At 53.0% G+C, this 25,768-nt stretch overlaps 11 protein-coding genes across 11 annotated transcripts in view; 4 read left to right on the top strand and 7 right to left on the bottom strand.

Annotated features, from left to right (window-relative positions):
- VDBG_06443 (D-mandelate dehydrogenase) overlaps window positions 1–304 on the top strand; it is a gene marked incomplete at both ends in the record, with an annotated part of 1,218 nt that extends 914 nt beyond the window's left edge. The window contains one exon of the mRNA XM_003002835.1: window positions 40–304. Coding sequence (XP_003002881.1) covers window positions 40–304 — 265 coding nt within the window. The remainder of the gene's footprint in view (window positions 1–39) is intronic.
- Window positions 305–608: 304 nt separating this feature from the next.
- On the bottom strand, window positions 609–2,240 carry VDBG_06442 (conserved hypothetical protein; the record flags this gene model as incomplete). The annotated part of the gene is made up of 1 exon (XM_003002834.1): window positions 609–2,240. One exon carries the CDS (start codon window positions 2,238–2,240, stop codon window positions 609–611), a length of 1,632 nt encoding a protein of 543 aa, XP_003002880.1.
- Window positions 2,241–2,545: 305 nt separating this feature from the next.
- On the top strand, window positions 2,546–3,620 carry VDBG_06441 (RNase III domain-containing protein; the record flags this gene model as incomplete). The annotated part of the gene is made up of 3 exons (XM_003002833.1): window positions 2,546–3,067; window positions 3,119–3,348; window positions 3,403–3,620. 3 exons carry the CDS (start codon window positions 2,605–2,607, stop codon window positions 3,547–3,549), a joined length of 840 nt encoding a protein of 279 aa, XP_003002879.1.
- Window positions 3,621–3,773: 153 nt separating this feature from the next.
- On the bottom strand, window positions 3,774–4,778 carry VDBG_06440 (thymidylate kinase; the record flags this gene model as incomplete). The annotated part of the gene is made up of 3 exons (XM_003002832.1): window positions 3,774–4,251; window positions 4,302–4,410; window positions 4,508–4,778. The coding sequence occupies 3 exons, from the start codon at window positions 4,776–4,778 to the stop codon at window positions 3,774–3,776; spliced, it is 858 nt and encodes a 285-aa protein (XP_003002878.1).
- A 1,112-nt stretch (window positions 4,779–5,890) lies between these two features.
- Window positions 5,891–8,235, bottom strand: VDBG_06439 (conserved hypothetical protein; the record flags this gene model as incomplete). Its single annotated transcript, XM_003002831.1, has 6 exons — window positions 5,891–6,485; window positions 6,653–6,797; window positions 6,914–7,215; window positions 7,292–7,382; window positions 7,435–7,791; window positions 7,842–8,235. 6 exons carry the CDS (start codon window positions 8,113–8,115, stop codon window positions 5,891–5,893), a joined length of 1,764 nt encoding a protein of 587 aa, XP_003002877.1.
- An 826-nt stretch (window positions 8,236–9,061) lies between these two features.
- On the bottom strand, window positions 9,062–11,120 carry VDBG_06438 (conserved hypothetical protein; the record flags this gene model as incomplete). The annotated part of the gene is made up of 2 exons (XM_003002830.1): window positions 9,062–10,197; window positions 10,248–11,120. 2 exons carry the CDS (start codon window positions 10,330–10,332, stop codon window positions 9,062–9,064), a joined length of 1,221 nt encoding a protein of 406 aa, XP_003002876.1.
- Window positions 11,121–14,186: 3,066 nt separating this feature from the next.
- Window positions 14,187–15,299, top strand: VDBG_06437 (endopolygalacturonase; the record flags this gene model as incomplete). The annotated part of the gene is made up of 1 exon (XM_003002829.1): window positions 14,187–15,299. One exon carries the CDS (start codon window positions 14,187–14,189, stop codon window positions 15,297–15,299), a length of 1,113 nt encoding a protein of 370 aa, XP_003002875.1.
- Window positions 15,300–16,399: 1,100 nt separating this feature from the next.
- Window positions 16,400–16,827, bottom strand: VDBG_06436 (predicted protein; the record flags this gene model as incomplete). The annotated part of the gene is made up of 2 exons (XM_003002828.1): window positions 16,400–16,542; window positions 16,599–16,827. 2 exons carry the CDS (start codon window positions 16,825–16,827, stop codon window positions 16,400–16,402), a joined length of 372 nt encoding a protein of 123 aa, XP_003002874.1.
- A 433-nt stretch (window positions 16,828–17,260) lies between these two features.
- Window positions 17,261–18,362, bottom strand: VDBG_06435 (WW domain-containing oxidoreductase; the record flags this gene model as incomplete). Its single annotated transcript, XM_003002827.1, has 1 exon — window positions 17,261–18,362. One exon carries the CDS (start codon window positions 18,348–18,350, stop codon window positions 17,418–17,420), a length of 933 nt encoding a protein of 310 aa, XP_003002873.1.
- Window positions 18,363–20,675: 2,313 nt separating this feature from the next.
- On the bottom strand, window positions 20,676–21,999 carry VDBG_06434 (predicted protein; the record flags this gene model as incomplete). The annotated part of the gene is made up of 3 exons (XM_003002826.1): window positions 20,676–21,374; window positions 21,423–21,655; window positions 21,709–21,999. The coding sequence occupies 3 exons, from the start codon at window positions 21,886–21,888 to the stop codon at window positions 20,864–20,866; spliced, it is 924 nt and encodes a 307-aa protein (XP_003002872.1).
- A 1,888-nt stretch (window positions 22,000–23,887) lies between these two features.
- VDBG_06433 (lactose permease) lies at window positions 23,888–25,586 on the top strand (the record flags this gene model as incomplete). The annotated part of the gene is made up of 3 exons (XM_003002825.1): window positions 23,888–23,950; window positions 24,002–24,469; window positions 24,525–25,586. The coding sequence occupies 3 exons, from the start codon at window positions 23,888–23,890 to the stop codon at window positions 25,584–25,586; spliced, it is 1,593 nt and encodes a 530-aa protein (XP_003002871.1).
- Window positions 25,587–25,768: the final 182 nt, after the last annotated feature.

The raw sequence follows: 25,768 nt of genomic DNA, 5'->3' as shown, positions 1-25,768 counted from the left end.
CAAGCCCGGGTCGCGCTTCGTCAACGTCGCGCGCGGCAGTCTTGTCGACGAACCCGCCCTGGCCGACGCCCTTGAGGCCGGCCTCTTGAGCAGCGCGGCGCTCGACGTGCACGCCGCCGAGCCGGCGGTGCATCCCAGGCTCGCCGCCATGGCAGGTTCCAAGGCGTTTCTGACGTGCCATAATGCGGGCGGCACCGTCGAGACCCATGCTGGGTTTGAGGAGCTGAGCATGCGGAACATCATGGCCGTGCTGGCCGGACAGGCGGCGGTCACGCCCGTGAACCTGGAACATCTGCAGGGATGATGTTTGGTCTGGAAGCTCTTCTGTAGGCATTTGAGTTGAGTGGATGTATGCTTTACGATTACCCTTGTGCAGTGTGATCTAAACCTTAAGCGATTGCTGAGAGGATTTATGGCGTGCCGTGACTTCGCCCTGCCAGTTCGTCATGAGAAAAGCGCATATAGACAGACTCGTCGCAGTGCAAATCCATGCCAGAAAGATATCATGTTTATTGCTCAAGCCCGACATTCCTCGTTACCCAAGTGAACCAGTGCCCGAAACGCCGCCGAGGCTTCCTTTTGCCCGAAAATCAAAAGAGTTGGTATCATCAAGCCCTCGGCTTCTTCCGAACGAGGCCAGCGCTTAGAACGTTGATCTTGGCAGGCTGATCTTCGTTCTCCTCTATCGCTGGCGCCCTCTTACGCTTCACCATCCCGGAGAGGTTATTCACAGTCCCAGTTGCCGTCGCAGAAGCTGCATGGTCCACCACACTAACATCGCGTTGGCCAGTGACCTCCAAGCCCCACGGCTCGCCTATGCCAACCTCACTCACCCACCTCCTTGTGCTGCCCTTAGCGAGATCCAAATTGGCAAAATCGAGGTGGAGAAGCAGTTCTATCGAACGTTTGTAAGCCGATTCCTCGACAACTCGCTGCCCACGCCCCTCGAGGGGCCAATAGTAGTACGCAGTGCTGATCTTGCGAGTCTTGAACTGGTTGCGTCGTTGCGTTTTGATATTGGGCTGGCGCGTCTTGATGATGCCGCGGAGAGGCTTCTTCTTCTTCTTGGCCTTCTTCTCGGGTCTGGCCTTGGAAGCTGCATCAGCGGACTCTGTCGTTTGAAAAAGCTTTCTTGGGGTGAGGAGCAGTTTAGCCGTGCCCGTTGTCCGTTGTTTTGATGGAGTCGAAGGCGACTCCGACATGGAGGGCGTGCTGAGGGAAGCGCTGGGCGTAGGAAAAGATGCGGGAGCGTCTGCTCTCTGTTCACCGTTCTTGGGGTCAAACACGACCCAGATGAACCCCGTAAGCCTGCCACTGGAGCACTCTTGTCGATAGGCCAGCATCTCCCAGAACTGGTCGAGCGAGCGGATGCCCTTCCACATGCCTGTCGTCTGGAGCTGTTTTGACTTGGCCGACTCTTCATCCAGCTCGTCCCGGTACCGAGACTTGGGGTCGTCGGGATACTTTGGGATAAGGCATCTTGGCGGAACCCAGTCGTACTCCCTGGTGTAGTGCGATATTCTTTCCAGCGGATGTCCCAGTTCCCAATGAGCGGCCACATTTTCTGTCCGGGGCAGGAAAGCTTTGGTTTCGTACGCGTCCAACCCGGGGATGACGAGATAGGCCTTGGCGGCCGCCCAGTCTCCTGCCGGCGGCGATGCCAACAAAGGATTCAGCACCTTGCACCACCACTTTACCAAGCCCCTGTCATCAAGCACGTGTTTCGTCTTGTTCTTGATGCTACCGGGAAACAGATATTGATCCTGCGCACGAGCGAACAAGCTGACAATGCACTGCTTGTCTTTGCGTTGGCGCTGCTTGATGAGATATGACATAAAGGCGCCGCAGACCTCCTTGATGGGCGATGGCGTGCCTTTCAGGAGGCCCAAAAGTGCGAGATATCCGGTGGAGTCGGCCTTGGAGACGAAGAAAGTACTCGTGTACGCGGTCGTGAAGATGAATATCTCGATCGCAAAGGCAAGCACCGTCGGGCTTTCGTGGTCGCCGCCATTGGCTGTTGATGTTGAGCCGGTTGCGTCGACAGTCACGGCAAGGAAGTGATTTTCGCAGTAAGTCTTATCTTCGTGCTCGTTGGGTGGTGCAGAGAAAAGTGCGTCCGTCTTGGTTGGCGGCGTTGACAGGTGGTAAACGCCAAAGGCGATATCCTTGGGAAGCACCCGTGACAGCCTCTCGACGAGGAGGGGCTTGCCTGGTGCGAGTTTCGGGGGGATAGTAGACATTGCAAAGGGCTACTATCTTGACTTTTTTCCTTTGCGGCTTTGGTCTTGATCGCAATGGATGGTGACGCGACCCAATCGACCGACGAGCCCCAACAAGTCAACGAGAAGGCAGCTGTCGCGATCTTGGACGCGTTGCGACCTTCAATTGCAGGTGGAGTCGGAGCTGACAGGGGTGATATTCAAGGGTCTAGCACTGGGTTGGCCTAGCCTCGATGCCGTAAGCAGCGCGAGTCCACGTGACGTCGAAGCTCCCGTTGACGAAAAAAGTCATGCTGCGATGTTCCTACCGCGAGCTCTAGCCCCGTGTCGACCCTACGATCAACCCAAGCATCACGCCCTTGCCATTCCCGATATTGTTGGCACAATGGCGACGAACAACCCCCGGTCTGCAGCATTCGCTGTCTCGAAGCGTGCTCTTCAGCACTGCCGAACCTCGCGAACCGCATCCTCCTCCCCTGCGCTGCAATGCGCCCGAACCTTCGCTACGACCCCGGCCAAAGCCCAAAACGAGAGCAGCAGCAAGATTGATCAGTTATCCCGACGGGTGGAGGATTCTGAGAGGCCTGATGATTTGAAGAGCCAGCGCCCACGCTGGTCATACACCCCAGAGGCAATGAAGGCCCCCTTCTCGCCGCACATCACCAAGAAGCCCTCTCGCAGCGTGTGGCACGTCAATTCGGATCCCAAGAAGCTCGATCAAATGTATGTGCGCTTCTTGGGCCGGGATGGCGACAAGCTTATGCCGGAGGAAATCAAGTGGCTCGCTGTCACACATAAGAGCTTCGACTACGGAAGGAGAGGGTTCAACGACAGGCTGGCGTTCCTCGGTACGTACGCTATTACGGAATAATGGCAAGAATATGCTAACACGCTTGCAGGCCGTCAAGCCGTCGTTCTCGAGGTTGCTCAGAGCATTCTATCGGCCGCCCCCAAGCCCGGCGCAGTCGTCGCCGACGAATTCAACCGACAGCCGTTTGAGCACCCTGCGCTTGCAAGGCTCGACAACTTCAATGCACAGCTTCCGCATGACGTTGTTTCGAGGGAAAAGATTGAGCAGCTGGCCATCGATGTTGGTCTGGATAAAGTACTCAGGTGGAAGCCTAGACTGGTGAGTTTCATCGAGGAGCCCTGTAGCTGGACGACATGCTGATGACAAGCACAGCCCGAGAACCTGGCAGGATCCGGTGTTCAGGTCGTGCTCAACGGTGCCGTTCATGCCATCATTGGCGCCATTTCGTTGCAGCATGGCGCCGAGGTCGCGGGAAAGATTGTGCGGGAGAGGATACTTTCGCAATTAGTACTCCAGTGAGGGCGGCAGTAGACGTGGATCTGTAACATAGGTGTATTATCACAGCGTGTATACCACACATTTCATCTTACCGAGGTTGCTCGGACACGAGGCGAAAAGGGGTTGTATAAGTTTGAGGGGTGTTTGGTAGGTGTCGCCCATGAGTGCCGTGCCTAGGTAGCCGTCGTTTGAGATGCCCCTGCATGTCTGATTTCATATCATGACGGCCAACACAACACCTTCGATCACGCCACGCTGCGCACGCTGGTCCCCAGCTGGCCCTTCTCCACAAGTTCCACCCGCGGTTGGACTTTTTCCCATATCCCTTCCGCAACCTCCTCGACACTGGCTCCCGCATCTACGACGACCAAGTCCTCCTCTTCCTGGCGGAATTCCCGGTCCACGCGCCGGTCCTCGTCCCCTAGACCGCCGTCGGCTCCTATCCGACCCATGGCCAGCCCCCAGAAAAGCTCACGCACGCGGCGCTGCATCTCTCCGCGTTCGTATAATTCGCCACCCCAACCGCCGCGAGACTTGGCTGTCGCTTCATCGAGATCGAGGAAGAGGACCAGGTCGGGCCGAGGGAGCCCGACGTCAGGTGCGCGCGCCCAATGCAGTGACAGAGAGGGATTGTGCTTGGCGGCCGAATAGACGATGCCTGAATGATAGTAACGGTCGCACAAGACCGTGGTGCCGGAAGCGAGCAATTGACGAATGGTTTTCCTGTCAATGTTAGTGATGTGGAGTCTTCGGGAACTGTCATGACCGCTCACACAGCCTCCCAGCGATTGGCGCTGAAAAGAAGATGAATAACGTGGTCGTCCATCTCGACGGAGCTCTTCAGGTAAGCGTCGATCATCTGGCCGATGGGTGTCGAGCGATCTATTAATCATCAGTAAGGGCTCGTAAGTATCTCATAGGCGACGAGGATCTGGGACAGCGAATCGTGTCGCATGAGCCCGTTGATGGTTCATCTTACCCGGAAACCTCATTACCTTCACCTTCTTCCCTAGCTCGACGAAACGCTGCTCTAGTAGTTTCACCTGTGTCGTCTTGCCGCTGCGATCCAAGCCCTCAAGGATGACCAATGCTCCGCGGGTGATGGCCGACTCGGGCGCCAAGAGTTGTCCGTCATCCATAGCGATGCTTGGGGCTGTGGCCTCTTTTTCGGGGCTGACAGCGGCTTTGGAGGCATCTGCCTCGGTGGATGTCGCAATAGCAGCTATGGCTAGGTCGTTGATAGATGCCATTTGGCCGCTGGTGTGCAGGTATGCAATTGGTTGCAGGATGAGAGGCTTTATATTGAGCGTATGAGTATCCCACGGCCTTGTGCAGCGTGCGGTGCGCAGAGGTGGGGTCGCGTCCAGCAGACATGGAGAAATACGCTAATATCATAGGTACGCTTCCAATCATCCTCACTCTCCTCAAGAGCAATACTTCTTTGAGTGCAAATCGTCATTAATCGAACAATGCTTCCTTCGCAGCATACCTAAAATGACTACCGATGAAATAAGTATAGAAAGGACAGCTCTCTACTACTTGCAAAGAGTTTCCGTCAGGAACTGTTCGTATGGTGAGACTGTTGTCTCACGAGGTTAATACTGTGCAGCGTACAGATGGAGAGAAAAAAGCCCTGGCGGAAATAGGTCGTCGGTTTTTACTTAGTCGGAGAGTCACAGTCACCCGAAGGCATCAGGGGCAATTGCGAATGCTAGTCAAGAAATAGGCCCCTGCAGACCGAGACGCTGGCATGTGAATGACAGAACAAGCCGGCTCCAAATCCGGCATGGCAAACACAGGTAACATAAACATATCCCCAGCTTCAGAACCATCTCAACAACTCGTATCTCAACGAAATGCTCTGAAATTCTACTTAAGTAGATAACGGCGATATTTCAGATATTCTCTCTATTTTGAGTAATTTTGGGCTGATGCATAGTATAGTATGACGGTTCAAAGTACACTCACTTTTAAGAGTGTGGCTTTTTTTTATCACACCCGTGACTGGACACACAGAGCAACACTTTTGCAGATTCCGTAGTTCTGGACTTCAAATGTTTCCCACCACCTTACCCCAAAACTGACTGACGTACTGGTGTTGTGGTAGACACCCTCGCTCTACCTATAATGACGATTCACCATGCAATTGACTGTGTATGTTCAAAGCCACATACGAGAGCAAACAACAGTAGCGAAATAGCGTGTACGACCAAAGCTATTCTAGCTACTATCTATAGTTGACCAGGAGTTTCTTCTTGGCTTGCGCTCTGTGCATCTACCTAGATCTGACATCGTGTTTCAATGCAGAGACGTTCTCCTGCCAGCACCTACACTGTAGGGCAAAGTCAGGCCTGGTGACCTGTTACAAGAATAGAACGGCGAGGAAACTCGCAAACGCCACGTTGTAGAACGCTACAGAGTAAAGGGTTACTCCAGCAGCAGTCACAACCGAATCTGGGGGGGGTCTGTTGTCTTTAGCTCCGGTCTTGCCTCCATTTGGCCCGGGTGCACCCTTGTCCACTCCAGATGGGGGAGGCTTCTGGTTCTTGTTTCCGTTGTTGCCAGGCGTGTCCGTAGACTTGTTGCCTTCACCCCCAGACTTGTGAGACGCTCCACCATTATCCTCATCTTCATCTTCGTCGTCGCATATCAGACTCGGTTCGGGAGTCGGCTTCGCCACAAGCTGCTTGGCACCCGCCAAGTAATCAGGAGTAATCACAGTATCACTCCCAGGGCACCACGTCGTCAATTTGGTGACGACTTCTGTAGTGACAGCGCCCAGAGGGCAATTATGGACCGTCGTGGGGCAAGCCGTGATGGTAGCGACCCTGGTTTCATAAATGGTGGAAGTCATGGTTGGATGAACCGTCGTTCTTTCAGCCCCGTTGGTCGAAGTTGTCGAGTTTGACGGCCGTGTTGTGTGGCCTGGCTTGGAGCCAGATGGATCGGCCCTTACTCTACAAGTCTTTGTTAGCAGACATGTCGAGAAACGTTGCTCATCTGATTCGACAAGAAATTTCATCGATACTTGAGGACACAAATGGTCCAGCACGCATCTTCACCCTTATTCTGTTCGCCGAGAACATGCATATTCACGCCTCAAGACAGAAATGGCATCACTTACGCTGGTTTGCAACCGGTTAGGTCCGGAATGGCGTTTGGACCGCTACCAAAGGTGACAACCTTGCCCTCGCAGTCCGCTGCCTGGGCCAAAGCAACTTGCCGGTTATCAAAATCGTAGCTGATGTACGCCGCTTGGAAGAATGGTGCTGTTCGTTGTCCGTGTTAGCGAGCGCTGGCTCCAAAGGTTGTGGTAGCTTCGACTTGCCTCCGAGCACCAACTGTCCCTTCCAGGTCACCAAAACTCCCACGAAGCAATGATCACTGCCTTTTTCCAAGACTGCATCCTGGATAATGTCTTTATACGGGATCTTAATCGTCGCTTCGCCGAACTTAAAGTCCCAACTTCCCGGTCCATTTCGAAGGGAACAGGGAGCGGTATACGCGTCCCGTCCATTGTTGACAGCGCCCATATCGCGTAGAAGAGGATCAACAAATGCATGAGTCAGTCGCAGATATTGGTTAGAGGTGTCGAGCGTCAAGGTGGAATGGTTGGGGTCGACGCTGTAAACCTCCTCCGAGCCGTTCGAGCTGGACTGGCCAAGGCCCGTGAGAACGAGGGAAGGTCTGGGTAGAAGAGCATCTGGGTCAGTAACTGATGGTTCATGAAGGTTTCAATATCCGGTCTGTTATATTCACTTACTCCCAAGTGCCCAGTTCATCCTTCACCAGAGGTCGCTTGACGAGCTTGCCCTCGAACCGCCCGGTATTGGCAGCGCCGAAGAGGAGGCCAGCTATTGGCTAGGTCAGTATGATACGCCGAATCAAGATCCCATCATTGCCTACCTTTGGGATCATCATAGTTCCGCAGATCGAGACTATAGGTACGGCTGGCAATCGCCCTCTGGGCTGCCAAATTATCAATGACACTGTTGAATGGCTTGCCTGCTTCGTAGCCAAGATCACGGTTAGGACCAATACTGAAGGCACCGATGTCACCCTCATGAGGTTTCGCAATTCCGAATCGCTGCTTGGGGATCGAAATTCCGCCAATTGTCATGACATCTTCATGCAAATCAAGGTGGAACTTCATCAGGCTCGGCGGGGTGACGGTCGGGTCTCCATAGACAACATCAACAGATCCCAAGGATCTATTGGAGAATGTGATGGATCTCCGGGCATTGAAATCCAATGAAGGAACCCCTTGACGAAGTTAGTCATCAACTTCCCGAGGCATCTGTGACTGTACTCACAAGTTATATCAGACCTCGAATTGAGAAGAAGATCGATTTCCTGGGGTGGAGTTCCCACCTTTACCTTGATGCTGTAGAAACTCGCGCTGACATCATCGCTGTTGACCAAGGTCGCCTTGACAAACGTAGCTTCAACACCCCTAGGACCAACGCTTCTCGGGCCTTGCAGTTTGCCGGTAAACCCGCGGGGGGCAGAAGACCTGAGATTGCCAGGAACGGCCCCGGCCAAGCCCAGGATGGCGGCCAGAACTAGGCCGTGCAGTGAGGGATTCATCTGTCGAACGAGTGGAATTCAAAAAGAACGTAGGAGGTTGGAGCGAATGGATGTCAAGACCAAGACCAAGTCCAGAGGGGAACCCGCAACGAAAGCAAGACTTTATAAGAAACTGGCGACTACTTCATTCCTCCCAGTCAAATGTGACTCTGATCTTACAAGCTTTACGCTGAATTCATGAGCATCCGTCTAGCGCTCCTCGTGTCTAGTCGCTGGCAAAGTTAATGGTAGGACAAGATGCCAACACTCTCGGATCCAACCTTAATCACTGTGCCGTACCACTTGATCAGGACCTCATCGCATACCAGTGGGTTCCACAGAAAGTCTTTTTCGGGCTATGAAGAGGAATTGTATCCCGGCAACAATTCCCTACGCTCTCGAAGTTAATTGCTCGACCACAGAGTTCTCCGTGCTGGCACGCACGGCACCCTCTACAGGTGTCATGACTCGCCCCGAAACCGAGTACGACAGGACGTCGTCTTTGTTCGATGGGACTGTATAGATGCATCATTCTTGAGCTGCCCATATCAAAGCCGACACAGGTTCCGCTGAGCCCCTGACTAGTGTCGGAGTTCTCTTCAATGTTTGGCCCGAGAGCCGGTGTATGGGAGCCCCCCTGGCCTTATCAACGGAGCACTTACACACATTGTGGAGGGGGCCGCCGTACCCCACGTGCCTCGGCGAACGTGGCTTGCTGAACACAGGCTCACAGGACAAATGTAGGGAAAGACAAACAAACATGATAATCTCATTCAGCCTCAACTCATCGGTACTTGAAAAGTGCCAAATCAAAGCACAACCCGAACCCATTCTCCACAGATCAAGTTCAACCTGTAAAACAAACGCTAGCCAAAACGCCGCCAATACCCTCAAACCTTCCATCGTGTGCTCATGAAAGATTGGCCAACTGGCCGAACCTCATACATCAACCGTCATGATTCCGCGATTAATGTCCCGTCGCCACCGCTTCCACGTCGTCGCCTTTCGTGCTATCGCTCTCCCAAACCTCGAAGCTCTCGCCAGTGCCCTCTACTGGCTGAAGCACAGCTGCCTTGGCAGCAAGTGTACCCGTCTTCTCCATCAATCCGTTAACTTCCTTTGAAACCTCGATGACAAGTTCCGTTGACTCGACATTCAGCTCCGTAGACAACTCGAATGTGCTAGGTCCTCGTACCGAGGCCTCTTGCTCTTCGTCCGCGGGAACAAATATGACCGAGCTTTCATCACAACCCAAAGCATAAAATGCAGCAGCATCCATCTCGCCCAGCGCTGTCCTCTGCTTCTCGATGACCATATCGTCTTCTTGGCTGCGGCTCTGGCGTGCAGTCGTCTGACTAACATCGTCGGCGGGGGGCACATTCTCCTTGTCGCGGCCTTCTGCGCGCTCGCGAGTGGCCTTGACTTCGCTCTCTTCATCTGAACTGATGTCGAGCACACAAGTTCCATGCTGTAGCATGTTGGTCATCTCCTGCTCAGGGGTGTCTTCGTGAATATCGAAGAACCACGATGCCTTCATGTCAGGCTCGAGAAGATCTTTAGTAACCGAGGCTCTGGGCGATGCGACGACGGGTGTGGTCAGAGGCTGCGCGGCAACGGGCGAACGCGCGGCGTAGCTGGGAATAGTGCCCTTGAGGGCAGCATCGAGGCTGAAGGGAGCAGCGGCGGAGAGGTTGAAGAGGGGCGGGTCCACACGGGTGTAAGGCCCAGTAGTCCGACGTCGGCTAGACAAAATGCCACTACGCTTACTGCGCGTCGGAGAGCGACCAGCGGGTGCGGAAAAGGGCGAGGACTTGGCGATGGCCGTGTTCAGTTTTGCGACTGGAGACTTGGGCTGGAGCAGAGCACGAGCACGCGTAGACGTCAAACTGGTGGCCTTGGTGGAGCTGCGGATGGTCGAGCTCTGGTTCAGAGGCGTGGAAGCTTTCAGGATGTAGGCAGTAGGCTTAAGGAGATCCTTGGCAGGGTACGAGACGCTTGAAGCTTTGGATCGTTTAGAGAAGAGGGAGGGGTCGATGTTTTCGGAGTCGTCGCTCTCGACTACATCAGCGGCCTTGCGCTTGGCGCTTGAAGCTTGTGTAAGAGCTGTTCTAATGTTAGTGATGGACGGACGTATCGGCGTACACGAACCATACCATTCTGGCGGTTCTTCAGACTACCCAAGTTCTGGAGGCGGGCTCCGTCGAGAGGTGCAAAGGGCTGGCGGGAGAGAGTAGTCATGGCGATCGTGGTTGGGGCACGTCTTGTAATTTTGATTTGCGAAGCGATAGCAAGTTGCAGTGAATGAAAAGACGATGACACCAGGTCAAACCGACTCGTTTTTGAGGGGCAATCGATTGCTGTTGAGGGCGTTGCCAACAAGAAGCGATGAGGATACCGGCTCCCTTCACCGACAAAAGGAGTGGTGCTGATGTCCAAGGGGAGACAGTGACACGATAGAGTCGGCAATGGTTTGTTGGTTATTGCCTCGAGGGTTTGTGCTCAGGGCAATGTGCAAGAAAACGAAGTTTGCAGGAGCAATGAATGATTGAGGAGGGGACAGCGAGGGACAAAAGGGAGCGGAAGTGGTGTGCGCAGGGAGAGGGAGCGAGACAAGGCCGGACCAAAGAGGGGATCAGCGGGCTTGGGTGGATTGTCTTGGAACCAGTTCAGCGCGCGTGGTCACTGAGATGGGTCGGGTCGATGGCGCAGGCCTCGGAAGATGGATCTGAACCTGTTGGGGAGAGGTCGTGAGTTTCGATTGGTGCTGCTGGTGCTGTGGTCGTCTGGTGTGTCTGAAGCTTGCTCTTCACGCCTAGGTTCTCAGGAAGAGGGGCAAGCAGGAACAGCAGATACACGACCGATGCTGAGACGGTTCGCGGTTGAAGACGAGGCCAAAGACGCAGGGTAGACGCAGGAGATGGACGATTGATCAGGTGGGTCGATGAACGAGGAAGGGAAAGAATGTGTGTTGGGCGAGTTCATCGAGCTGAATGGAGATGTGCCTCGATGAAAGTGCAGTTGTGGGTGGTGATTTGCTGTGTTGTGGCGACTGGTGAGACTTGGGGAGCGGACATGCATCTGCGGCCTGGCAAGTTGTTGCTGATGATTACTGCCAAGGACCAATCGTCGCGTTGAGTTGGAGGGGACGAGCGCCAACGGGGAGCCAATGACAGCCAGACTTCCGCGTCGTGTTCCTGGCGTAGGAGCGAACCACTTTGCGCGTTGAAATGGCGTTCACCCCACTTTTCCCCTACTACCCACGCGCGACAATAAAGGGGGGAGCCTGCCCTCGATTCCCGCCAGCGGCTTCCCCGTGCGTGTTCGTGTTGGCGTCGCGGTCGCGATGCCCAGGCGTGCGTGCGCATGAAGGCAGTGGAGCGGAAGTCGCGCCCACGCTACGAGAGGGCCACCCAGTCGCTACTGACCTCCCAGCACATCCCGGCCCCTCACAATCTCTCACCGAGCTTCACAGTCTGACATAAGGAGAAAGCCATCTCCTGCCCGCTACGGTGAGCACTTTACCTGACGCCTGTCTCTCTGGTATCTGTCTACTCACCGTCTCGTCCGTTGGCCGAAATGCCTTCAACGACCACCGTTGCGTCGTCGGCCTGCGTCATCAGAGTCGACGACTTGTGCACTAGCGGCATGTCTCACGGTTCTGACTGACCATATCGCATTCCTCCCATCACCGGCTACCCCGACTCAGCCTGGAAAAGAAAGCAGAGGGTGCCAGCAGAACGGACCCTCCATGCAAGCTTCTCACAAATATGCCTTACCGCAGGCCACGACGCGTTCCCATTGACTGGCCTCGCGGGTGGCCAACTGGTCCGGGGCCAGCCCGCTGGCCTCCTCGCCTCCTCGCCGGCCTTGTCAGGCCTAGTCTACAGAGGAGGAGCGGTGATGATTTCATCCGCCTGGTATGAGACGTCATCCCTTTTCCCGCAACCTCACCTCCCACAGGAGCTCTCCTGACCGATCAACGCCACTTGAGTACTGCCCTCTTCGCTCTTGGCCAGCCACCTCATCCATGTCGCCTCCAGCGCCTTGAGCCAAGAAGTTTGCCCATCGGTCAGCGCTGGCATGGCTGATCACACGATTGGCCTCTCGCAAGGACAATAGCCTCCTGTAGGAGCCTGGCTGCTTATCTGTGGCCTGACACTGCCACTAGGCGTCAGATTCTTGAGTCGCCGCCTAATTGACCACTTAACAAAAACCTGTACGATAACGTAAGAGCATCATGTGGTTTGTTCTGTTCTGTCCCATACACATTGGGACCCAGGTTCTACGTTCCGGCCGAGTGCGTTCCTTTTCGCGCGTACAATACCCGTGCGGTCGGCCGGCTGGACCGACGGGAGTGGGCTTGGCATTTGTCCGCTCCTCCGACATGGCCATGAGCGATACTGCACGCCTGACTCTGCTCCAACATTGTCTGATATTGCCCCTGAGCAACATGACTCGGCAGTTACCGCTCGTCAGAACAGACGAACCATGCCTGTCTAGGTAGCGCTGGATATGATCTCCTATTTGAGATTTTCCGTCCCCAAGGAATCCTTGTTCCATATTTTGGGACATGTGCCCATGTCAGCTACGGGAGCATTTTCAGACCGAAAGCGAGAAGCTTGTCTTGAATAGTCCATGATCCTTCAGCATGCTATTGTTCTGGGACTTCGGGCTTCGTGCCCGGCGGAAAACCCAGCGCATTGTATCATCGACTACAGATATACCCCATGTTATCATCCGAAAGCATATGCTCACGTGGCGAATCGGCTTCAAGGAGACCTATGAGTCTTGCATCACACGCGAAAGCTTCCCCGGACGGCAGAGAGCTGCCATGTCCACGAACCCAACAACTCTAAAGGTAAACGTACTTTCGTCCCGTCTGCGACTGCGCGTGTGATAGGTGCAAACTCAAGTCTGGCTTTCCGCGCGACATCGTGGTCTAGCCCGTCTGGGATTGATCGACTTACGATCAGAAAGACGCGGCACTGCTGAGACCGGAAGGACATCTCACGAGAGGATCCCAACACAGTTGTGATGCAACCCAAAAAAGAGCTTCAAAGCACGAGGTCGCACGCTAATCGCAACGATTGCCCTGATTTGTATCGGCGGTTTCAGGAAAATCACCATTTCTGGCGCAAAATCAAACAACTGAAGGTTGTTGACAGGCGTCCACTGATGAGCACTGCAATACGACCTACTAGTGTAGGCCTGGGTGGACGGAAACAAATAGTTCCACGGGAGAATCGGTTTCGTTGCTTCAGAATAATTAAGATTCGGTTAGTCGGCGCCAGACGATGCCAAAGATTCAGGTCTACGCGCATTTCAGGCACGGAGCCTGGGGAGATGGCGCCGGCAGACGGGAGGGGTAAACGCCAGGGGCATCGGCGCGCCGGCATCGTCAACAAGCATCTAACAAGCACTGGGCGACGACTTGGAGATGTCCGTCATTGTCAGGAGGCGATGTGACAGGCCAGAGCTTGTGGCTCTGCATCCACAGCTGAAATGCGCCCCAGGTTTTCGCGCCATTGTAGCCCCAGGCTTCGCTGTCTACTCAACGCATGACCCTATGCAATCCCCGTCGGACCCGGCTGTTCGGCTACCGGCACGTCGTCTTGTCTGTGATGCGGCTCAAAACTGCAGTGCCAAATGGCTGTGTCGCTCGAGGGGGTTAGGCGAACGCGCGGCCCAAGACCGGGGGCTACGGGGGCCCCTAGTCCTCCAATGTTCTGGGCTTTCGGGCCCGTCGACATCAGCCCTATCCTGATTCAGACAGTTGCCCCGGCTCACCTCCACACCTCACCCTGAGCTTGATGGCAATCTCATATCGTCAAACCGACTTAGTCGACGATGAGTGAACTGCAATGCACGACAAATCTACAAAAGGGCGGGCCAAGTGGCCATGGACTACAATTTTGTTTTCCTTCTTGGCATCGACTCCTCAGCAGCTATCCAGTACTTCATTCTTTACATACTTTCTGCTTTGCATACTCATTTTCATCTTCACTGCAACATATTTACATACGCAACAGCTCATACATACTCGCCCTCCCGTTTGAAACGATATTCACATCCACTCTCCCTCTTTGACCAAAATGCTTACCAACCTCATCCTCGCTCTCGGAGCTCTGGCTTCCACCGCCGCTGCCAATCCTCTTCCCGCCAAGTTTGAGGTCATTGAGTCCCGTGCCACCGCTTGCACCTTCACCAACACCGCTGATCTTGCCAAGAGCAAGAAGACTTGTGACTCGATTACTCTCAACAACATTGCTGTCCCGGCTGGCACCACCCTCGACCTTTCCAGCCTCAAGAGCGGCGCCCACGTCGTCTTCCAGGGCAAGACTACCTTCGGTTACAAGGAGTGGGAAGGACCTCTTATCCAGATCTCTGGCGAGAAGATCACCGTCGAGGGCGCTTCCGGCCATATCATTGACGCCGATGGCGCCCGCTGGTGGGATGGCCAGGGTGGCAATGGCGGCAAGACCAAGCCTAAGCTGCTTGCCGTCAAGGGCCTTAACAACTCGATTGTGAAGGGCCTCAACTTCAAGGATCAGCCTGTGCATGGAATCAGTGTCAACACGGTGAACAACCTCCAGCTCATTGACGTGACCCTCGACGCCTCGGCCGGCGACTCTAAGGGTGGCCACAACACGGACGGCTTCGATGTCGGTAACGCCCAGAACATTCTCATCTCCGGCGCCATTGTGAAGAACCAAGACGACTGCCTTGCTATCAACTCTGGCACCAACATCACATTCACTGGAGGCAACTGCAGCGGCGGCCATGGCCTCTCTATTGGCTCTGTTGGAAACCGCTCTAACAATGTCGTCAAGACGATCCGCATCAACAACAGCAAGATTTCCAACTCTGACAACGGTGTCCGTATCAAGACCATCTCCGGTGCCACCGGTTCCGTCTCGGACGTCATCTACGACACCATCACCCTGTCCAACATTGCCAAGAACGGCATCGTCATCGAGCAGGACTACGAGAATGGCTCCCCTACCGGTACCCCTACGGCTGGTGTCCCCATCACCGACCTCACCATCAACAAGGTCGTTGGCACCGTTGCCTCCAAGGGCACTAACGTCTACATTCTCTGCGCCAAGGGTGCTTGCTCCAACTGGAAGTGGAGTGGCGTCAACGTTACTGGCGGTGGCAAGCCCAAGAGCTGCCAGAACGTCCCCAGCCCTGCCAAGTGCTCTTAAAGAGATTTCTCTTTAGTATTCATGACCACGACAAGCTAGCTCTTAGTGATTTCTTCTTCTCTTAAATATTGTCCAGAATATACCGTGGCCTGGGCTGCCAGCGGGTTTCTTAAACTGATAGTCCTCTCTTCGTGTTCTGTGCCCATGTGATTGTGACCAACAGGTTTTGCTCGATGGTCGGACAATCGGCGGGATTGCTATGCAGCATCCCACGGTTGACTGGTGCAAACAGAGCTGTACGGGTCTGTGCTGCGTGCACGGCAGTTACGAAATATGCAAGAGTCCACAGAGGGGACGGCGTGAGATGACCAACGTCCTACCACCATGAAACATAAATCTGACAAGGGGCGAACACTGACTTTCAAAAAGCGAGAAGGGCGCATGTAGATTGATGAGCCATGAAGCCACGCTCGCTGCTGACCATTGGCTTTCTCCCTCCACAGGTATGTATGAGCAGCTATGTTCCGAGTGTGGTGCAGGACTGACAGGACGAACAGATATCGCATTTCTTATTCAATCAAAATAATCATATTGCAATCTGACTTCTCGATTCTTGCCTTCGAAAAGAAAAATCGATCTAATAGCAGCTCACGTCAACCTATCAAAGAATGCCTGCCATTCACGCCGAACAACCATCGCAGGAGGATCCCAAAACAATCGGGATGGTCGTGGGAGTCGCAATGGGGGGTCTTTTAGCCCTTTGTGTGGCCATATTGCTCTGGGTCTGTTTCCTCCAACGATCTCCGTGGGGCGCTTCTGTGGTTTCGCTGAGGAGTCGAGCCCTGGCAAGGCGGAATCGAGTCCCTAACGAGCTTCACAATAAGGAGATTGCCGGTGGTGAGGCAACAACAGATGGAATTCCCTGACAAGTGGACACTGAATATGATAGTATGCATGGAGCCATAAAAAAACCTTTGGAAGTATCAGGAAATAGAGAAGTTTGCAGCTTTGGATGACTCAATGAACGACAAAGGCATGGAACAGCTCGGTTGCAAACAGCTGCCAATTGCGAACGAGCTTCTATGTTTTGCATTCGTTCACGTCCGCAAACCAGGTAGACCCTGTTGCTTCTCCAGTCTTCTTACAGTCCTATTTTCTTCTTAACGATGATCGACAAAATGTTTGATGAACTCCCAGTTTTCCTCACTGGTCTCGGGTTTTGTGCCAGCCCTGCTCTTCTCGGAGTCACTTGCCGATCCGTAGACACGGCCGGCTGAATCTCGTGTGACCAAAGGCTCTTGATCTGCTTTCAGGCATGTTAGATTTCTCCACACGAATCTGAGTTAATGCTTGACGTACTGAGCTTTGATCTCGTAGGAAGACCCCTGGTTGCTATTTCGATGGCACCCGCATCGCCTGGAGCCTTTTCAGCATCGGGAAGGGCGCGTTGAACGGCACAAAATCCTCTTGTGTCTTCACACGAGACGCTTGCAAGTGCTTGAGATTGGTTCTCCTGCGATGACTTGTCGTGGGACTTCGCCTGAGCAGTGAATGTTGGTTTGCTGGAGGGTTTGTCCGGAGTGTCCATATTGAAAGTAGGCTGGGACTGCAAGTGAGTCACCAAGTCAAGTAGAGAATAATCGTTACCAATGAGATTCGAATTGACGCAGGATTCTCTTTTTTGTGGGAAAGATTGTGTTACAAAGAGCAAAGAGGGTATTTCACCCGATTTGCTGCCCAATTTGCTTAAGTGAATGTAAAGCTAGAAAGCCTAAACATTTTCGGAGATACATGCAATCAGGGTGAATGAGTACTCATGACGTCGAGCTTTTGTGCTCTGTGCGTGGTCCTGGATGATGGTAGGCAAGAACCCCTGCCTGTGGCACTTGCCTGTGCCGAGTACCAACGCTGTGAAAAGGCAAGAGGAGGGGCCGAGTTTCCAGTGTACGTTTAAGGCTGGCCAGAGAGTGCTAGGTTATGATTCTTTTCCCTTTGTTTTAATTTCTTTATCTTTCTGGAACAAAAACACGATCTTGACTGGTTCCATGTTCCACATCACCAGACATCTTCCCCATCATAGCCAGCACCATCAGTTGTGCTTCGCAGCCTCTCAGTATCGAAACTCCTGCCCCACCAACTTCTCGCTGAGCGTCCAGAGCATCTCTGCGTCAGGCTTGCTTATTGCCCAGGGATAGACCTGTTCTTTAAAGGGATCTGCGAGCTGACAGTCGTCAAAGTAGCCACCGTTGTTCTTTGCGATTGTTGGGTCAAAGGCCTGAAAACATGTGTTGCCACGCCCTCGTCGAGATCCTTGAACTTGCCCCCCGTCTTCTCGAAGCCCCACATGAATCGTGTGCCAACCCTAGCATCAGCTTGTCGTAGATCCTCGACGAAGTCATCAAATGGAGCTGTATGGTGATACACTAAGTTCGTCATGATGCCGCCGGGATGAAGACTGAAGGCGAGAAGACCTCTGTCGCCGGGTTTCTTCGCCAATGCTATCCCCATGAGGATATTTGCAGTCTTTGCCTGCCCATAGGCTGCCCACTTTTCATAGTACTTTCCGTCACTGAAATTATAGTCGGTCCACCGCATAGTGCCGAGGCGGTGCCCATTGCTGCTGATGTTGACAATCCGAGGTTCCTTGGAAGCTAGGATCTTATTCATGATGAGGCTTGTGAAGAGGAAATGACCGAGGTGGCACGTTTGGAATTGGGTGTCAAAGCCGTCTTCGGTCAGGCTAAACGGCACGGCCATGATGCCAGCGTTGTTTACCAGGACATCTATGTGTGAAATATCTGGCAAAGCAATTACCATCTCGGCAGCCTTGCGTACATTGGAGAAAGACGCAAGATCCAGCTCAAGGGTTTTGACCTTAATCTCAGGGTGCGTTGAGGCGATCTCATAAACAAGCTTTTGCAACTTGGCAGGCATACGACCAGCGAGGATAAGCTTGGCGGGCTTTGAAGGCGCGATTTGTTGCATAAAGCTGCCCCCAAGACCAGAAGGGGAGACACCAGTAACAAGTATTGTCTTATTGACGATGTTGACAGCATAGTGGCGCACCAAATCGCTGGCTTTGGTGTCATGGTCAAAGGTGGGTGTCGACATGTTTGAGGGCGGGTCAGGGCATAAGCCAAATCCGATTCTTTATCGCCATGCATCTCTTGCTAATTAATCTTGCTTCGGCTATTAGTAAGAAACGCCGAATCTGGGATATTGACCCGGAGATCTGCCAAGCCTGTGTGTTTTGTTTATCTCGGATCCCTAAACATGGAGATGCTAAGTTTGTCACTGGAGTATGTCAAGCCACAAGCACGGATAATCGGTTCAACGATTGATAAGTGGGCGATGACGTGCACTAAGAACAGCCACAAAGGCGCTGATTAGATATTCTCTGGTACCGAGAAAGGCTGGCCAACCTCCCTTTGATACGCTGTGGAGTTTGGGTTGCCTGTCACGTCTAGAGTAATTCTTGAGTGTTACAAGTGTCGACAGCCAGGCACATAGCCAGTTGCAGCATGAGCCCATTTTCGCGACCGATTGCAAATCCACTTCCTCTAAATTCTAGATCCGGCACCTCGATTGTTGATAAATCCGGCTGTGTCCAGCCAATAGAAAGCTCGCCATCGTACATGGCACGCCCAATCAGGCCTGATACCCTAGACTTGGCATCAGCTTTCATGCAGTGAATGTCATGTCCACCAAGGACTTCATTTAGCACTTGCCTTGGAGTTGCACTAGACCTGAGGAGCTGTCAGAGCGTTGTTCAGAGCAGAGTGAAGAGGTCTTCCACACGCGATCCGCAGTAAATAAAACGTAGGTAGGGAGTCGGAATATATTTAAATTCTAGCCCTCCGTAGCTTAGAGGGCCCTCCCGCAGCCTATATATACGTTTCCTATAGCCCTTAGCCTCTGACCGACCCCCTGCTTGGCGACTCTGCAGGGAACCCGCAGGGTCCCCCTGACAGAAGCGGTACATACTAGCAGCCAGAACCCCTCTATAACAGCCTGCGACCATCGATGGAAGTGCCTCCTGGGACCTATACATCATGACTATGCTTTGTGTGCTTCATGGGCGGCCCCATTGATTGATGGCACCTAATTATGTTCTGAATGGTCGGTGTCAATATTCAACCGGACCTCAGGCGCATCTCTGTGACCTGAAGAGAGTATGTTTCTCAGTCTCCACAATTCGCTCCTGACATTCATATGCTCATGGACATCTGGGATACCTAAGTTAAGCTAGGTGACGCTGATCCTTCTCAAGCTTCATGTCATTTGCCCCATTGATACTAGGCAACTGATGCAGCACACTGAACAAATGTTCTGATTCCAACGGCCTGTGGTTGATCTCAAGATACACTTCATCTCGCGGTGGGGGGACAAATCGGAGAGAGAACTGAGATCTCATGGCGGTATCTCACATACATGGACGTGCAGTATTCTCTCATGTACCAATATCTCTTTCGCATGAAGCTCTCCACGCATTGCATCTTGCCGTCTATCAATACTCAATTCGTCTTAGGCTCTCTGGGGTTGATCATCTCATTATGCTCCGTTGTGTAACGGTATCGTGTATTTTCTACTGCAGCGGGCTTGAAGTCGGCCGGCCGGCCGGAAGCCCCCCACCTTGATTGATAAGCCATATCCGGCGCCCACCTAGGAATTTCTCTCTTAAACCAAGCCCAACAGGCCCGCAAAGACCTGATTCGCTCGGTCTGAAGCCTCTGATAGACAGCTTCGAAAGTGCTTGCAGCTCATTTTTGGAGTCTCATCCCAGCAATTTGGAAGCCTAAAGTCAAGGTGGATGTCTGATCTCTCGGGAAGACGATAGAAAGACGAACGAGTGAGTAAGATATCCTACGGCATGGGCCCGCAAGCGTCCATGTCCCTAGGGGCAAGTCGGAAGCCAACATTATCGTCACCCGAATGTACCGGGATATAGTTGTCTTTTCCTCGTCGGCGTGTCGTGACCATGTAGCGGCGGGATGCATGTTCTTGGCTGTGTCAGGGCGACAAAGCAGAACGGCGCGGGACTCCTTGCACGCAATTCGTAGACCGGCGTCCAAAAAGTATAGAAGTTGATGAGCCTCCGCCCAGGAGAATAGTAACAGTTCAGACTAAAGTTTTCGGCGAATTATCAAGGTTAAGGCCACTAAGGTCGAGTAACAGCCTATAACAAGCTTCGTGTCAACTGGGGATGGCTTCGTAACATACCTGGCAATTTGGGGATTGTCCAAGAACTAGCTCACGTTTGCTGTAGTATTACTAACTCAAGCTAGCATACTTTTTGATTCCAAACCCTTTTAATTCAGGACCCAGCAAGCATCGTGGTCTTAAGCCTTGAACAGACCTGCAGCACCCAAGGCAGTAATTTAGATGTCGTACATTTTTTTTTTCAAAACACTATCATCCCACATTCGACCCTCGATAGGAAGCTCATTATAGGTCATTTCTCTTCTCATACATTACATTTGCCGACATTGCGACCCATTCTGGCTTTCGTTCAGACAGGCGGGAAGCGTGTCAATAAGGAATTAAATCGTTCATCATAAAATCGTATCGTCATGCCATCATGTACCATCATAGATCATGCACCGCCTCTAATCCTCGGGAAGGGTCTACCCTTGGGTAACAATAATCGCGGGCGGCGGTCGTCGAATCGCTAGCGAAGCGGGAACCTCCATGTCATCACTAGCAGCTGATGTGCTGTAGTCACTGACTGAGTTGTTCCGACTCACACCGGCATCAACTGCTAGTTTCTCCCAATCCGAAGCCCATGCAGTACCGGGTGGCGTATGGCAGGGTTCAGGCAGAATAGGTGGCGAGTCGTTCCGCTGGAGAAGTGGATCTTGATCCATGGGGGCTTCTTCCTCTTCAACAATAGTCGTACAGCGGTTGCAGCCTGGCGGTGGCATCATATACTGTTTCCGCGAACCACTGGATCTACTCGAAGCCATGGACGAGGCCGAATCCATGGTCATGGTTCGGTAATGGAGGCCGGCACCTCTCTTCAAATCGTCTTCAAAAGAGCTGACAAGGCAAGAGACAGTTGTTGCTCGTGGTGTGAATGGGAGCTCAAATGGATGGGTGGCGATCTCAATGGTCAAGATTAAGACAGTCACCGAGATTCTACCTTGATTTAGTTTTTGAACAGCTCGGAATACATGATCGACTTACATTCCAAATATGGAAATCGCAAGGTTGGATCGGGTGATGACTGAATTGGAGTCCAGCCGGGCCACGGTCACTGCCGTAAGAATGACTGAAACAACCCATAAGAGGAGGCTCAGTCTGGCGACAATAATTGTCCAAGAAACAAAAGGTGATTGGAGCGGCTGTCGCCGGGAGACTTCGTAATTGCGGAACGAAACAAAAAGGTGAAGAAAAACGTATATTGGCGACAGAAGCGACTGTAGAAAATGAGCTAGATCACTTTGAGATAGATTGGAGTGAGAGGACGAACCGAAAACATGACGAAGCTCTGAGTGATGCAGCTCCGTCGCGGCGGGCCTTGTGTTCGGAAGTCAACCGCCGATGTGCTCAGGCCACCGATCGAGGCCATGAGGAGAAAGAAAAGGGTAAGAAGGAGGATGATGGAGAAAGGTTTTGGACGGTTGATCAGCGAATTGGCATCTCCTGACATGGAGGATTTTGTTTCCAGCGATTCGAGGCTGTCTGACATTGAGTCCACTTCTTTCCTCGTTCGTGTCATGGCTGCTGATGGTGATCGTAAGACTGCGAAAAGTCTACGTCTGGTAATACAGAGTCACCGCCTCGATCGGCGCTTCACAGCTCGTATGTTATACTGATGAAGTAACGAGGCTGGGTACCTTCCTAAGACGATGGCTGACACAATTAAGGATGTGGCGGGAGAGCAAACAACATTCCTGGGCATGGTAGCGCCACCTGTGGACTCGGGGTTAAATTTGGGCACTGGGCAGCGCGTTTGGAATGCATGGCTGGGGCAAGACCATAGTCGGTGGTGCAGACGATGGAAACATTCCAACGCCGCCTGGTCAGACGAAGCCCCGAAATCTGCTGGCTAAATAAGGCTTGACAGCCGCTGGCTCGAACTGCGCATGGATTTATCCGCCCCAATTCAATGAAGAATCGAAACAGGTACACCTCGACTTGCATGAACGGCTTCGGGTACTCAGTCGCGTGCGATTGCAGCAGCTCTGGCATGCGGCTTCCCAAGTCAAACTTCCCGACCGCTCGCTTTGTAAATTCGTCTTCATTGAGAGTGAATTTGTTCTCGCCATCGTCTCAGGCAGATCGTTGTGGTAGAGAGGGTAGCAACCCGTTCTCTCAGACTCGATCAATGAGGACACAGCGTGTGCTCCGAACTGTGGAACGCTGTTGGTACTTGACGTACGCTCCATAGCTTGTGTCTTGGTTCGTAACACAGAACACTTCAGATGAAATTAAGACAGATATGCGCCTTGAAGTCACGCACGGTACCGTCAGAGTGTGGGGTTGAGCGGAGTGAAGAGGTCTTCCGCACGTGGTCCGCAGGCAGTAGATAAGAGGTATGGGGTGTAATACGTCCGAATTTTGGCCCTCCGAAGCTAGGAGGGCCTTCCGCAATTCTCATAAACGCGTTCTCGTAGTCCTCAGCCCCGAAGCAGCCCCCTCTCCGTGGCTCCGCAGTGGCCTCCTGACAGTTACGCCAAGTTCCAACTGCTCCTCGAATCCCATTCCTGACAGTTGGAAACATCATCCCAATCACATCTCCGAACTATATTTGCCCAAGCTGGAGGGACGGCCAAAGACATGGACCTGGATTCGATATCGTTGAACCGGCCTGTTGGAGTTTCAAAGGTGCCAGCTCCAGCTACTCTTGAGGACATTTATGCCTCGCCTCATGGGCGCCTTCTTTTCGCCAATGTTAAGTGATATCCACATCACGTACCAGATCTGCCTCCGAGGATCAAAGGCCGCCTTCACTGAGCTGCTAGAAACCTTGATGTAAAGCCATGTATGTGTCACCATTGCTTGCATAGTGAGTGTATCGCAGCCAGGCTGATACGACAAGCTGTTGGGCACGCTAGGACGCTCACACACACCATCCATGAGATCCTCGCCGTGTCATAATATGGCGTTTTTCAAAGATGTCATGGTTTCTTAATTTACAGGGTTCATCTTTAGACGAAGGACGTGATGAGAAGCAGCTGAAAAGGTGGTTCCGGTCGGTCCATTATGTTATTGGTTCTCATTAGCGTTGTTCCGAGCCCCGGAACATCAATTCGGAGACGATGACGGCGTACCGCCAGTCAGAGGGCCTACCGATTATCCCCAGGTCTGCGTGGATGCTGTCAGAGACCCCTGAGTGCATGACTCGGGCCCCAAAACACCACTAGCTTCCCACTTTTCCAACGTTTTCTCCATACTTTCACCCGAGACCATTACTGACCTCTGCCCCGTGGGGTTCCATGTAACTCGAAGCTGGGGTACGCCAGCGCACTATATCGTTGGGTCATGCAACTAGCGATCGTCTTTAACGTCTTCATAAGAGTCGAGACCTCGCTCTCTGTCGCGTGTCTGTCGCGTGGTTCCGATCTCTTGCTGGAGCATCACCTGCGACAGGCTGACGATCATCCTTCATCTTTCTCTCCTGCCTCACACACTGCACATCAATCGTCATGGATCTTGCCCAGAAGGAGGCACCAGAGGCTACAGAGGTCGCAGGAAGTGGCCTCGCGTCTGTATGGAATCAGTCGGTTGAATGATCTGACAATCGGGCTCACACGTCATAGGTCCTTCCCGTCGACGCGAAGCCATGGTACCGCACGCCGCATCTCATCAAACTCAATCTTCTCATCATGATCCCACTCATCTCGTCTGCCTCGATCGGATACGACGGATCTATGATGAACGGCCTCCAATCACTGCCACAATGGCGTAGATACTTTGGCAACCCCGAGGGTGCCACTCTCGGAGCCATGAACTCGGTCTATCCTGCTGGCAAGGTCGTCGCTCTGTTTCTCGTTACGTGGATATGCGATCGATTTGGTAGGAAGCCCCCAATCGTCATTGGGCTCTTGACGTGCATCGCATTTGCAGTCATGCAGGCAGTGTCGCAGAACATGCACACCTTCATCATCGCTCGTGCCGTGCTCGGTTTCTTCACCAGCTTCCTTGCCCAACCTAGCCCAATCCTCATTGCCGAGCTCGCCTATCCGACCCACCGAGGAAAGTTAACGGCACTGTATCAAACATCCTTCGTGAGCTTCCCTTTTACACCTTAGAGGCAATGGTCATGCGGCTGACAAAGGACAGTACCTGGGCGGTATCATCGCGGCATGGTGCACCTATGGCACGCTTCGAATCGACTCGACGTGGAGCTGGCGACTGCCATCTCTGCTACAAGGCGCTCTTCCCGCCATTCAACTGCTCGGCATCTGGTTTCTCCCCGAGTCGCCCCGGTGGCTCATTGCCCGCGGTCGAACACAAGAGGCTCGAAAAATACTTACCGACTTCCACGCCGGCGGCGATTTGAATTCACCGCTGGTTAACTTTGAGATGCAGGAGATCGAGGCTGTCGTAACACAAGAAGCAGACGTCATGTCTCAAAACTCTTGGATGGAGCTCATTCGTACGCCCGCAAACCGCAAGAGGACCCTCATCGCTGCGATTGTCGGCTGGTTTGCCCAGTGGAACGGTGTCAACATTCTCTCGTACTACCTCGCCCTCGTTCTGAACACCATTGGAATCACAGACAGCAAGACTCAGACGCTCATCAACGGTCTCCTAAACATTTCCAACTGGCTGTCAGCCGTCTTCGTGGGCGCCATGATGGTGGACCGCGTCGGTCGTCGTACATTGTTCCTTGTGTCTACTGGTGGTATGCTCGTTTCATACATCATCTGGACCGGACTGTCATCATACTTCATTAGCTCACAAAGCGCTGAGGCGGGAAGGGCTGCTGTCGCCTTCATCTTCATCACGTTTTTCTTCTACGCCATGGCCTGGTCACCACTTCTGGCTGCTTATACTGTCGAAATTTTTCCCTACACACTGCGTTCACGTGGTCTATCGGTCATGTATGTGTCAACCTTTACCGGTCTTATCGTCGGCAACCAGGTCAATCCCATTGCCATGAAAGCGATCGGCTGGCGGTACTATATTGTCTTCTGCTGCATTCTGGCAGTTCTACTCGCCGCCATCTGGTTCCTATTCCCCGAAACCAAGGGGCACACGCTGGAGGAGATTCGCGAGCTTTTCGAAGGCACGTCGTCCAGCCAGGACAAGCTTCACGATGTAGAGCATGGACACATGGATAGAAAGTCCAACAGCGACGACCACATCAAGCAGGTCGAGGTGGTAGGGCAGGGCCGTTAAACTGGCAATTTGGTTATCTTGGAGTATCGATATAATTTACAACAAGACTGTACTATGATTTGCAAAATTTCTCAACATCATTCACTTCAAGTGTGCGGAACGCCATTTCATCTTTCGGTCTGATTCATGTCTTGAAATCGCGGGGTGACGCATTTTTTGAGGGCCGGACACTCGCTACAGAA

This window comes from Verticillium alfalfae, genomic scaffold (genome assembly GCF_000150825.1).
Source record: "Verticillium alfalfae VaMs.102 supercont1.8 genomic scaffold, whole genome shotgun sequence".
Taxonomy (NCBI): domain Eukaryota; kingdom Fungi; phylum Ascomycota; class Sordariomycetes; order Glomerellales; family Plectosphaerellaceae; genus Verticillium; species Verticillium alfalfae.
Note: the sequence above shows the minus strand (reverse complement) of the source record. Positions and strands in the feature narration are given on the sequence as shown.